The 14,217-nt window shown below is 45.8% G+C and overlaps 1 protein-coding gene across 2 annotated transcripts in view; it reads right to left on the bottom strand.

Moving 5' to 3' along the window:
* The window catches only part of HSD17B4 (hydroxysteroid 17-beta dehydrogenase 4), a 544,183-nt gene that overhangs the window by 335,047 nt on the left and 194,919 nt on the right, over positions 1 to 14,217 (bottom strand). For both annotated transcript variants that reach the window (XM_082251744.1, XM_082251745.1), the window contains exon 9: positions 3,359 to 3,450. In XM_082251744.1, the coding sequence (XP_082107870.1) occupies positions 3,359 to 3,450 (92 nt within the window). The remainder of the gene's footprint in view (positions 1 to 3,358; positions 3,451 to 14,217) is intronic.

Genomic DNA, 14,217 nt, shown 5'->3' with positions numbered 1-14,217 from the left:
ATTGGAACCCTTTACATTACACAGCCCCCGTATCCCTGGACCCCTTTACATTACACAGCCCCCCCCCATTGGAACCCTTTAAATTACACAGCCCCCCCCATTGGAACCCTTTACATTACACAGCCCCCGTACCCCTGAACCCCTTTACATTACACAGCCCCCCCATTGGAACCCTTTACATTACACAGCCCCCTCCCCATTGGAACCCTTTACATTACACAGCCCCCGTACCCCTGGACCCCTTTACATTACACAGCCCCCCCATTGGAACCCTTTACATTAAGCAGCCCCCCCCCATTGGAACCCTTTACATTACACAGCCCACATCCCCCTCATGGAAACCTTCATGTTACACAGCTCCCGCCCCCCATAGAACCTTTTCCATTATACAGCCCCCGTCCCCCAATAGAACCCCTTACATTACACAGCCCCCAACCCCCATGAAACCCTTCACATTACACAGCCCCTGCCCCCCAAAAGAACCCCTTATATTACACAGCCCCCACCCCCCCCCCCATAGAACCCTTTACATTACACAGTTCCGCACCCCCCAAATAGAACCCTTTACATGACATAGCCCTCGCCCCCCCTCAATAGAACCCTTTACATTATACAGCCCCCCAATAGAACCCCTTAACAATACAAAGCCCCTGCCAATAGAACCCCTTTACAATACAAACCCCCCCATAGAACCCCTCTACAATGCAAACCCCCCAATAGAACCCCTTTACATAAAAACACCCCCAATAGTACCCCTTTACAATGCAGACCCCCCCAATAGAACCCCTTTACAATACAAACCCCCCAATAGTACCCCTTTACAATTCAAACCCCCCCAATAGAACCCTTTACAATACAAACCCCCCCATAGAACCCCTCTAAAATGCAGACCCCCCCCAATAGAACCACTTTACAATACAAGCCCCCCAATAGAACCCCTTTACAATGCAGACAACTCCCCTCCTACAATAAAACCCCTTTACAATGTAGATCCCCCCCCCCAATAAAACCCCTCTACAATGCAGACCTCCCCCAATAAAACCCCTCTACAATGCAGACCCCCCCCCCCAATAAAACCCCTCTACAATGCAGACACCCCCCCCCCCCCCCCAATAAAACCCCTTTACAATGCAGACCCCCCCCCCCAATAAAACCCCTCTACAATGCAGATCCCCCCCCAATAAAACCCCTCTACAATGCAGACAACCCCCCCTTCCAATAAAACCCCTCTACAATGCAGACCCCCTCTCACCCCCCCCCCCGACTGTCTTTACAATACAATTGTCCCCCCCCCTGCCCCCTTACCTTATGAGGAGGAGAGCAGAGAGGGAGGAACTGTTCAAAGCAGAGAATGGGAGAGAGGCTCACGAGCCCTGCATACACAGCGGTCAGCGGGAAATGCCGAAGTTTACAGTGCTAGTTAATGAGCCGGTGATTGGTTGCTAGGCGGTCCTAGCAACCAATCGCCTTCTCATTAACTAGCAGAGTTAACTTCGGCATTTCCCGCTGTGTATGCAGGGCTCGTGAGCGAAGTGAGTCTCTCTCCCATTCTCTGCTATACAGCTTCTCCTCCTCTGCGCTCCTGTATAAGCGAGCGGCGGAGGCAGTCCGGCGGCTGGCCCCGGGTGTCACCCTGGTGCTCGCTGACACCCCCCTAATGTGTGGCACCCGGGGCGGACCGCCCCCCCCGCCCCCCCCTATTGGTACACCACTGCTTCCAGATCACAATGCATGTCAGAGCAAATGAGAATCATGAGGTCAAAGCTAAGAGCACAGTGGCCTCCATAATCCTCAAATGGAAGACGTTTGGGACGACCAGAACCCTTCCTAGAGCTGGCCGTCCGGCCAAACTGAGCTATCGGGGGAGAAGAGCCTTGGTGAGAGAGGTAAAGAAGAACTCAAAGATCACTGTGGCTGAGCTCCAGAGATGCAGTCAGGAGATGGGAGAAAGTTGTAGAAAGTCAACCATCACTGCAGCCCTCCACCAGTCGGGGCTTTATGGCAGAGTGGCCCGACGGAAGCCTCTCCTCAGTGTAAGACACATGAAAGCCCGCATGGAGTTTGCTAAAAAAACACCTGAAGGACTCCAAGATGGTGAGAAATAAGATTCTCTGGTCTGATGAGACCAAAATAGAACTTTTGGCCTTAATTCTAAGCGGTATGTGTGGAGAAAACCAGGCACTGCTCATCACCTGTCCAATACAGTCCCAACAGTGAAGCATGGTGGTGGCAGCATCATGCTGTGGGGGTGTTTTTCAGCTGCAGGGACAGGACGACTGGTTGCAATCGAGGGAAAGATGAATGCGGCCAAGTACAGGGATATCCTGGACAAAAACCTTCTCCAGAGTGCTCTGGACCTCAGACTGGGCCGAAGGTTTACCTTCCAACAAGACAATGACCCTAAGCACACAGCTAAAATAACGAAGGAGTGGCTTCACAACAACTCTGTGACTGTTCTTGAATGGCCCAGCCAGAGCCCTGACTTAAACCCAATTGAGCATCTCTGGAGAGACCTAAAAATGGCTGTCCACCAACGTTTACCATCCAACCTGACAGAACTGGAGAGGATCTGCAAGGAGGAATGGCAGAGGATCCCCAAATCCAGGTGTGAAAGACTTGTTGCATCTTTCCCAAAAAGACTCCTGGCTGTATTAGATCAAAAGGGGGCTTCTACTAAATACTGAGCAAAGGGTCTGAATACTTAGGACCATGTGATATTTCAGTTTTTCTTTTTTAATAAATCTGCAACAATGTCAACAATTCTGTGTTTTTCTGTCAGTATGGGGTGCTATGCGTACATTCATGAGGAAGAAGAATGAACCTAAATGATTTTAGCAAATGGCTGCAATATAGCAAAGAGTGAAAAATTTAAGGGGGTCTGAATACTTTCCGTACCCACTGTATATATATATATATATATATATATATATATATATATACACATACACACACACACACACACACACATACATACACACACAAATTATTTATATATATATATATATATATATATATATACACACATACATACATACACACACACACACACACACACATACATACATACACACACACACACACATTTATATATATATATATATATATATATATATATATATTTATATATATATATATATATATATATACACACACACAGACATATTTATATTTATACACACACACACACGCTAGACATATTAAAAATGTTCTATTGTGTAATAATATCGCCAGTATACATTCCAAAGTCTGCTCAATTATTGTTAATTTTAATAGAGCAAAAACACATAATGCATAGCTTTTCTTAAATTTCCGAAATACAAAAAATAATTGGCCTCTTGACAACTGAAGAAATTCTCACCTCGAACAAACTACCATTTTCCTGACAGCTTTCATGACAGAGCCACAACACCAGAGGAGCCACATACTCCGGCTTCAGAGCATCCACAAGATCTAAAATTAAAACAGACAGGCACACTGAGTGCAAAAAATATGTTCTCATTCATGTCATACTAGGTTGCAATTGTCTAGCATGTTGATGTTTTGTGCCATTGTTTTACAATCTAGCCCAAGGCTTAAGTGGTACTGAAACAGATTTTATGATAAACTAGTAGAAGTAAAGATTGCTACAACCAGAGAGCACCCAAGTCTATTTAAAATGTCATATGGAAATACATGGTTTTGAAAATATGATCAGCAATTGCCCATTACATAGGAGAATGTGAGATTAGTTAAAGATGCACCATTTATTGGATTTAACACTGAGCCTGGTGCATTGCCGGTTAATTTATCAATGGCTTATTTTCTGAATTTAGATCTTGTGCTTACAGAACTGCTTTTCTATGATGCAAAGCAATGGGACTGCAAAGGCAGCTAGACAAGGCTTAGAAGGCGGCCAGCAAGAGCTTGGAAGCCTCTCAAACTCATGCACCTGAAAGCATGAAGCATTTGGTCTTCCCGCCCAATATTATTCTCTGGGGCAAGAACTGCAAAACCTTCCAAGTTGATGTCATCCTTAAATAAAGTTGATTTGTATATATCAAAAAAAATATAAAAAAAATATGGTCATAGTCAGGAAGCATGCCACTAAAAAAATTAGCTGTGTCACCGAGAATACTTTTTCATGAAGCAATTGCTACAAAGATTTCTCAATTAGAACTAGGTTATGACCGTATTTTGTAGCCCAGAAAGACACGTTTCACACTGATATGCTATCCCATTTTACCTCAGGTCTCCATAGCATTCTGCACCTTTCACTGGAAAATTATTGTTTTTTTTTTTGTTGTTGTTTTATGGCACAGGACCTGGAAATTGTGTTCCTGACATCCTTATTTTCTTCCCACACATGTATGGGCTGTTGTGTGTGTTATGATGGTTATTACATTTCAAGTATGGGAACGTGAGTAAGCATTGCCTGGCTTGTTTGGAAAAGAAGGTATGAATTTAACAGTGTCAATTGCAGCAGATAGAAGGATTTCTGGTGTACAACAGGACTCCGATATATGGCTGGAAAAAAACTTCCTGTGTTTCTCTGAAATTCAGATACTGATATTTCAAACTGAGTGTATATTGGTATATTTCATCACATTTTGTAGACAGCCTCCACTTAGTCTTATGGGCCATACACACTAAGATTTTCTGAAGACTTTTTCCTTTAGACTTACCAAAACCATATAATATGAGGTCAGACCTAAACACTTTCAATTTGTATGCAATCTGGCAGGCCCTTGCACTACATAGAAAAGGTAAATCTGATGGAAATCGAACCACAAAAGTTGGATAGTGTGTATCCAGCTTTAGGCTGGTCTTTCAAAATGATATATCAATTGTATAGGTATCTGGGTACACACTACCAGTTTAAATGTTAGGTTCATACATGCCTGAGAATATGTCTAAATCAATTCGATAGCCTGTCAAAAAAAAGAAAAAAAAAAACGTACAATAACATGCCGTTTTTTTTTTTTTAATTAATGTTATTGTACTTTGGTTTTCTTTTTTATATTTAATTCAGCAGGCACATTGGGATTTATTTACTAAAGGCATAAAGACTGCACTCTGCAAGTGCAGTTGCTCCAGAAATAGGTAAAGCTTCACTTTGTAAAGAGTATCCAATCACGTGCAAGGAAAATAAAAGCAGCATTTTTGCTTACACATGATTGGATGACGGAAGTCAGCAGAGCTTCTGCCCATTTACTAAGCTCTGAAGCAACTGCATTTTGCAAAGTGCTCAGTCTATTTGCCTTTCAACTCCATTGTCAGCTAAACTGAATAATAAACTGGAAAAAGTTGCCTGGTCTTTTGTCAGTGGTTAGGGCTGTTGGAGGGAATACTTTCTTGACACGAATGATGCCCTATTATACTAACCAAGCAGCATCATTTGAATGACACAGCACACCTGAGTACTGCTGCTGATCTACACTGACCTTATGAACTTCAATTCAGTCAAACTTTGTAGCAACCCTTACAAGCCTTTGATATATTGTCAATAGACAGTAAGATGATGGCAGGAAGGGTCCTTAACCGCTTGCCGACCGCCGCAAGTAGATATACTGCGGCGGTCAGCCCCTCACAGGCAAAGTGATGTATATATACGTCACTAGCCTATGAGGCTCTGGGGAGCTCCCGCGTGGTCACGGGCTCCCCCGTGCGTGTCACCGGCGGACCGATGTCCACCGCTCACTCTGCGATCGTCGGGGGAGAGGGAGAAAGGCAGGCAGCTTGTGTAAACAAGCTGCCTGTTATTCTCCCCTGTGTAGAAACACTGATCATACGGTTCTACTATGTAGGACCGTTGATCAGTGTTCCTACAGCTCAAGCCACAGACAATCACAGTTAGAATCACGCCCCTAGGGACACACACAGCCCCTCCCTCTCAAATAAAGTTAACCCCTTCACTGCCAGTGTAATTTTACAGTAACAGTGCATATATATAGCACTGATTACTGTAGAAATGTCACTGGTAACCCCCAAAGTGTCAAAAATGTCAGTCAAGGGTCCGATCTGTCCGCCCAAATGTCGCAGTACCGCAAAAAAAAATTGCAGATCGCCGCCATTATGCTTTAAAAAAAAAAAAAAAAACAACAAAATGACAAAAATCTTTCCCTTTGTTAGTAAACGCGATAACTTTTGCGCAAATCAATCAAAATACGCTTTTTGCGATTTTTTTTACCAAACATATGTAGCATAAAACAAATTGGCCGAAAATGTTAAAAAATTTCTATTTTTACTTTTTTTTGGGGGGAATTTCATATAAAAAAAATGTGAAAAAAACGGATTTTTGTAAAATCTTACCGTAAAATCCTTTTCTCTTAGCTCATTGACAGACGTAGTCCTCGGTGATTCAACACCCTCGGGTTATGCTGCCCTCCACAGGAGTAGGACTAGACAGGAAAGAAAATACTCTGGCCACACCCTAGGGGCAGTCCCCGAGGGTATATCCTCTCTCTCTCTGCTACAGCAAATCAGTTATGTCACAAAGCAGTGTTTAGAGAATTTAACCCAACCCAACTCAAAAACAGAGGGGCGGGTACTACGTCTGTCAATGAGCTGTCTGTCAAAGAGAAAAGGATTTTACGGTAAGATTTTACAAAAATCCGTTTTTCTCTGTCGCTCATTGACAGACGTAGTCCTCGGTGATTCAACACCCTCGGGACGTCCCAAAGCAGTACCACAAATGAGGGGTGGGAAAATGGAAATCAAATCCAATCTAGAAGGCCCAACCGATGCCAACTAGAAGTTTACAATGCTCATCCTCGGTGATGAGACTCAACAGAAATTTTTCAACAGAAAAAAACCCTCGAGGTAGACCACCGGTCTCCTCAAATTGCGGCCTGCAAAACCTTGCGGCCAAATGAGGCATCCGCCGATGCCATCACATCAATCTTATAAAATTTTGTAAAGGTATGTACCGACGACCAAGTGGCCGCCTTACATACCTGGACTACTGACGCCTGATGGCGGAAGGCCCAGGAAGTACTGAGCGCTCGAGTGGAGTGCGCCCTAACAGGGAACGGAGGATTCCGACCCTTAATAGAATAAGCCTGTACCACCGTCTGTCTGATCCATTTGGATATAGTCGCGGCAGATGCAGGCAACCCCTTTCTGGGGCCATCCGGGATCACAAAAAGTGAATCCGTCTTACGGAACGATTCCGTCGCCTTCAGGTATACCCTGATTGCCCGAACCACATCCAAGGAATGCAACGCATGTTCCCGATGATGATTGGGCTGAGGACACAAGGAAGGTAGTACAATATCTTCATTCAGATGAAAATCTGAAACCACCTTTGGAAGAAAGGATGGCTTAGGATGAAGCACTACCTTATCCCTATGAATCACTAAGTATGGGGACTGGCATGATAATGCAGCCAGTTCTGACACCCTGCGTGCAGACGTGATAGCCACCAAGAAGGCTACCTTCTGGGATAAAGTAAGCAAGGGAATCTCCCTGATGTTTTCAAAGGGAGGTTTCTGTAGAACCGACAAAACCAAATTAAGATCCCAGGGCGGTAAGGGCGCGCGGACTGGTGGAGCCAGGTGCCGCACCCCCTGGATGAAATTCCGCACCAAGGACTTAGTAGCTAAAGGCTTCTGAAAGAAGATTGCTAATGCTGAAACTTGACCCTTGATGGTGCTCAAGGCTAGTTTCTGCTCAACCCCTTTTTGCAGAAAGGCCAATATTCGGGTCACCAAATAGGTACGTGGAGGAATCCCTAAAGATTCGCACCACGCGATATAAGTCTTCCATGTGCGATAATAGACCTTGCTGGAAGTCGCTTTCCTTGCTTTAATAAGGGTAGGAATAACTGAAGCTGACAACCCTCTGTCCTTCAGTACCTGGGTCTCAATGTCCAGGCCATTAAAACCAGCGACTGTAAAGCACGATGGAAGATTGGTCCTTGAGACCGCAGACACTCCCTGAGACGAAGTTCCCAAGGAACGTCCGTGACTCGCATGTCCAAGTCGGGTAGATCGGCTTGACGAGGCTAGCCTAGAATTTCTAGGACCACTGGCGCTGACTGGATCTGAACCAGGCGGCCCTAGAGCTATCTGGTCCCGACCATCCGACAAAGTCTGATCGTTCTCCGTTCCCACACATTTATCAGACACCTGATTCCTATCAGGAACGTTGATCTCTCCTGGTTGAATCTCAGGGACCGAAGTCACCCGGCTAGAGGCTTCTTGGTCTGTCTGTTCAACCGGATCCGATTCTTGTGGGGAACTGAGACTAATCTTTGGAAAAGGTAAAGAAAAAGATCTGTTCAGGGTACGGTAACTACCGCTCCCTGTAGTACTTAAATGTTGGAAGGGAAGAATCGCACCGGTAGCAGTGGTCGATGCTCGATCTAATGCCCTGAATACCGGTGAAAACGTCCCCCCACCCTCAAGCCGGGTGGGGGCGCACCTTCAGGCTGTGTAATCCTTTGCTTCAGGTTTGGCTGAGTCGGTCTTTTGTTTGTCCGACCAGCCCTTCTTGAACCCTCCTGGAGGAGCCTTGCCCTTCCCGCTTGCAGCAGTCGGGAGCACAAACCCTTTATGGGCGGTAAAGAAAGGTCCCCGCTTGTTACGAGGTCCTTTAGCTTTAGCAGCCTGTGGCAAGAAAGTGCTCTTGCCCCCAGTGGCATCCTTAATGATCTCATCTAGGGTGGCCCCAAATAGGCGATTCCCCTGAAAGGGGAGATTCGTCAAGGTCTTTTTGGAACCTAGGTCTGCTGACCAGCATTTTAACCACAGCACACGTCTGAGGATTACCGTTGACATAGATGCATGCCCTAATAGAGGGGTAGCATCCAAGGCTGCGTCACAGACGAACTGTAGTCCTTGTATGATCTGTTCCATCAATTCAGATGTTCCCTGGGGGATATCTTTCCCCTTTAGGTCCTGGCGCACCAATCTCGCCCATTCCGTTAGTGTCTGGGAAACTAGACCAATGACAATTACTGGTCTAAAGGCTGACCCTATCAGGGAAAAGATAGTGCGGGACTCCGCTTCTACCTTCCGATCCACCGGGTCCTTAAAGGACGAAGTGTCCTCCACTGGAATAACCGTGGCTTTATTCAGTCTGGAAATAGGTGGATCCACCACTGGTGGTACCGTCCATTTCTTAATGAGGGATTCCTCAAACGGATAGCGTCTAGCAATACGCTTGGAAATAGTAAAGGTACGTTTAGAATGCTCCCATTCTTCTTTAATTTTATTACCAAAACACTTGGGTACAGGAAAAACCTTCACCGTTTTGGTGGGTTTGTTAGTACCAAAGGGAATCTCTGTTTCAGTTGCCTCTGCCGGTAAAACCTCAAGTCTTAAGGTTTCCCGAACCGCCACAACTAGTGCGTCCACCAATGCTTCTTCCCAAATTATGGCGGAAGCATGAACGTCCTCCTCACTGTCTGAAGGAACTTTACCTGAGACAACAGCCCTTGCAGAGGGACCTGCAGCTGCAATGACCATCTCAGAATCTGAGTCTGAAGTGTCAGATGATATAGGGGTAGGCGGGGGTCGCTTTCTTGACTCCCGTTCCTGACAGGCCGTCTCCACCCGAGCCACCAAAGACTCCAAAACTGCTGTAAATGCATCTATACTCACCGGCGGGTCCCGCAGCCCCCTCGAGGGAAACAGGTGGGGTTACCTGTGTGGCAGGGTCCATGATAATTCCAGTTACTACCCGGAAAACAATCAATCCAAAAAAAATAAACTTTTTCTTTTTTTTTTTTTTTCTTCAGACCCCCAGCGCCACAAAGCCCCTCAATGTTACCTGCTTAGGGACCCCTATCGAGCGAGAGAGAGAGAGATAGACCCCTAGGCTCACCACTTGATGCTCAGTGTTTACTCTCAGCACTGTCTAGAACAGACAGGAAGTCTCTTGGCTGGCTGCCCGGGAAGAAAGGAGGCGGCTCCGCCCCTCTGTACGCCTTCCGGCGCCTCCCTTAGCTCCACAAGGTGTTTGAGTCACCCCAAACATGGCCGCCCCCATGCTGGAGACACGAGGCTACGCCAAAATGGCGGCCTCGTGCGATCTACCAAACAATGGCGGCGGCCTTTTACAGGATAGCGGCGTGACTGCAGAGTATCTCGGCATCAATAAACCTCTCTCTACATGGTGAACCGCGTGGCCGGCGGTACCGGACCCTGGCGGACCGCGTGGCCGTCGGGAGGCATGCTTTTGCTGGAGGAATGACCTGGAAAGCAGTATACATGTCCTGTGGCTTCTGACAGGTAGGATACCATATCTATCACAGTAAGATTCTAGTACTGCCACTGATTACAATCATTTAAACATACTTGCAATTAGATTGTCAGCTCCCAAACCAAGCCTCCTGGCTCTTTGTACACAAAAATCACACTCAATAAGAGAATCTGTGCCATGTTATAGGATAGAGGGGAACCCATCCTTACCATACAGAGAGGGGCCCGCGTTCACCACAAGACCCGTCAGGGGAAAGGGGGGAACATACTACTCACCATACCGGAACCAGGCGGGCGCCAACTCCTGACAGTACCCCTCTCCACCGGGGTGGGAGGGCTGTCGACCAATACGGACGCCGTGACTCATGGTCTTTGGCGTTTCAGCGAGACGTTTAACTCGCAGGGTCAGTCCCCGTCCAGTGGAACTATGTCGCGGCCGACCCAGCGCGGAGCTATGGCCTGCACGCGCTCGCAGGCTGAACTGGGGTGACCACTGGATCTCAACATCCAGCCCGTCGCCCAGTTCAGCTTTCTTGCTTGAAGATCTCACAGGAACACTGGAGAAAAAAAGCTGTCTAACAAAAAATCTTTCTAAGAAAAAAATCCTGCCAGGACCGAAGATCCCAGCAAGTTATCTAGGTCCTTACTCCTGACTAGACAGAAAAAAACTGATTTGCTGTGGTAGAGAGGATATACCCTCGGGGACTGCCCCTAGGGTGTGGCCAGAGTATTTTCTTTCCTGTCTAGTCCTACTCCTGTGGAGGGCAGCATAACCCGAGGGTGTTGAATCACCGAGGACTACGTCTGTCAATGAGCGACAGAGAAATATTGTTATTTTTGCAAAATTGACGCTCTTTTTTTGTTTATAGCGCTTGATCAAAAAATCGCACAGGTGATCAAATACCACCAAAAGAAAGCTCTGTTTGTGGGAAAAAAAGGACGTCAAATTCGTTTAGGTACAGCGTTGCACGACCGCGCAATTGTCCGTTAAAGTCACGCAGTGCCGAATCGCAAAGTACCCCCTGGTCTTTTAGCAGCCAAATCCTCCGGGGCTTAAGTGGTTAAGTCAGATCCTTCAAGTTTCAGAGAGGTACAGTGAGGATATTTTTCTGGCTAACAAGGCAAAGCCTGGAATCTTTGGTGGTCAGCTCCAAGTGAGAACATTGACTTTACTTTTAAAAGTAACGGAGGACAAGTTGACATATACAGGTTTTTCAATCTTGTATTCAAACACTGGTAAACAAAAAAAAAAGTCCTGAATCCAATGATCCAGACAGTGTAGGATACTCTAGCCTGCAAATAAATACATAAAAACACTCCCAACACCGATGGGTATGGCTTCCTGTGTATAAAACACTCAATTTGGGGACTTAAATTAATTGTCATAGCAGAAACAGCGAGCAGCTTCCGGTTTCCCAGAATAAAAATCCCGGCAAAGTAGACCCATATCTATTCTTGTCAGACAGAGGCTGGAATAAGCAATGTGAGCTCCAAATCTGCTTTCACTCATCCTGCACTGCTTAAAGATTTAGTTTTCCTTCGCTGGAGCTCATCTGTAGAGGTGTTTGTTTAAATATTAAATATTTAGAGCCAAGCTGGTGCCTCATGCTCCTACTATCTAGGTCACAAACTATTGTCTTCAGAAAAACATTCAAAACTTGATCGGACACATTGCAGGCTCTTTCCATGTCTGTGTAGATATTTTTATTCAAGTATGTTCACTCTACTGACCCATTTCCCTTCAGGAGACTGCTCTTCCATTAGAATGATGCAAATAGTTAACAGGAAGGTTTTCCAGGAAAGCTAGGAGGAAACTTGATATTGTAACAGCTAACAGAAATAGTCACATCAAACAATTGTATTTGACTAGATTTCTTCTGTTCTTCTTCTAGTGGTTCCCTGTATGGTTAACAAGCTACTAGTTGACCACTTAAGGACCAAGCCTATATCTATCTATCTATCTTTTTAGCAAGGACTCTGGAGAATAAAATGGCAGATGTTGAAATATTTTTTGTCAGGGGGTATCTGCACAGCAGTCTTTCAAACGCAATTTTTTTTGAAAAAAAAAATGGATTTTTGTAAGAACTTACCGTAAAATCCTTTTCTCTTAAGCTCATTGACAGACGTAGTCTTCTTGATTCTCAAGAGCTGGGTTATGTTGTCTCCGCAGGAGTAGGACTAGGCAGAATGACAAAACGTTCTGGCTCCACCCTAGGGGGCAGTCCCTGAGGGTATATCCTCCCTCTCTCTGCTACAGGGAATCAGTTCTGTTTAAAGCAGTACAGAGAAATTAACCCAACCCAACTCAATGATAGAGGGGCGGGTACTACGTCTGTCAATGAGCTTAAGAGAAAAGGATTTTACGGTAAGTTCTTACAAAAATCCATTTTTCTCTATCGCTCATTGACAGACGTAGTCTTCTTGATTCTCAAGAGCTGGGACATCCAGAAGCAGTGCCACAAATGAGGGGTGGGATTGACAAAATCAAATCCAATCTAGTAGGCCCAACCGGTGCCAAACTAGAAGTTTTAAAGGCTCATTATAAGCAAAGAATGAGACTAAAGAAACATTTTCCAACGGAAAAAACCCTCGAGGTAGACCACTGGTCTCCTCAAATTGCGGCCTGCAAAACCTTGCGGCCAAATGAGGCATCAGACGATGCCATTACATCAACTTTATAATGTTTAGAGAAGGTATGCACCGACGACCAGGTAGCCGCCTTGCACACCTGGACCACTGACGCCTGATGGCGAAAGGCCCATGACGCACTAAGTGCCCGAGTGGAGTGCGCCTTAACAGGGAACGGGGGCTCCCGACCCTTAATAGAATAAGCCTGTACTACCGTCTGTCTGATCCATCTGGAAATGGTCGCGGCAGATGCAGGCAACCCCTTTTTGGGTCCATCTGGGATCACAAAAAGTGAATCCGTCTTGCGAAACGAGTCCCAAGAAGGCCACCTTCTGGGACAACGTGGGTAGAGGAATCTCCCTAATCTCACCATACCGAACCGACAGGCACCCTCTCTTCATAATACCCTCTCCACCGAGGTGGGGGTTTGTGGACGCCTCGACTCTCTGGTCCTGGCGTCCAAGCGAGCTTTTAACTCGCAAAGTCAGTCCCTTTACTGGGACTCCGTCGCGGCCGACTCAGCGCACTGGTCTGCACGCGCTTTTAGGCAGAAACCGGGGTGACCACTGGATCTCACATCCAGCCCGTCGCCCGGCCCCGCATACTTACTTGAATATGTCGCGGCCGACCAAGCGCAATGCCTGGTCTGCACGCGCTCGTAGGCCGGCTGGGGTGACCACAAGTGTCGCCCAGTCCGGCATTTTTGCTTGAAGATCTCACAGGAAAAAAACACTGGAGAAAACTACCTAAAAAAATGTCTTTTTCTTAAAGAAAAAAAGTCTTGCCAGGACCAAAAGATCCCAGCAAGGAACTTAGGTCCTTACTCCTGACTAGACAGAAAAAAACTGATTCCCTGTAGCAGAGAGAGGGAGGATATACCCTCAGGGACTGCCCCCTAGGGTGGAGCCAGAACGTTTTGTCATTCTGCCTAGTCCTACTCCTGCGGAGACAACATAACCCAGCTCTTGAGAATCAAGAAGACTACGTCTGTCAATGAGCGATAGAGAAAAATACACTTCACTGAATTAAAAAAATAAATAAAGCTAGCCCAATTTTTTTTTAACATTGTCACGCCGATTAAATAGATACCTAACATGTTACGAGGTCACAAGCTAACAATGATGGGGGCGCTTTAAAAATTGGAATTTTATTTTTATTTTTAAACACAGTTTTTTTTAAAAAAAAAATAAAAAATCTGGTCACTTTTATTGCTGTCACAAGGATAGTAAACATCCCATGTGACAGTAATAGGCAGTGACAGGTACTCTTTATAGAGGGATCGGGGGTCTAAAAGACCCCAAACCGCTCCATTGCACTTCAAAGTATTCAAAAACACCAAAACTAGCATTTTTGAACACGGTTCATTTTTCTTTTAAATCGGCGCCGTTGGCAGCCGAGTAAACCGGAA

This window comes from Pelophylax lessonae (assembly GCF_965119305.1).
Source record: "Pelophylax lessonae genome assembly, chromosome: 1".
Taxonomy (NCBI): domain Eukaryota; kingdom Metazoa; phylum Chordata; class Amphibia; order Anura; family Ranidae; genus Pelophylax; species Pelophylax lessonae.
This window is presented reverse-complemented; position numbering and strand designations above follow the sequence as displayed.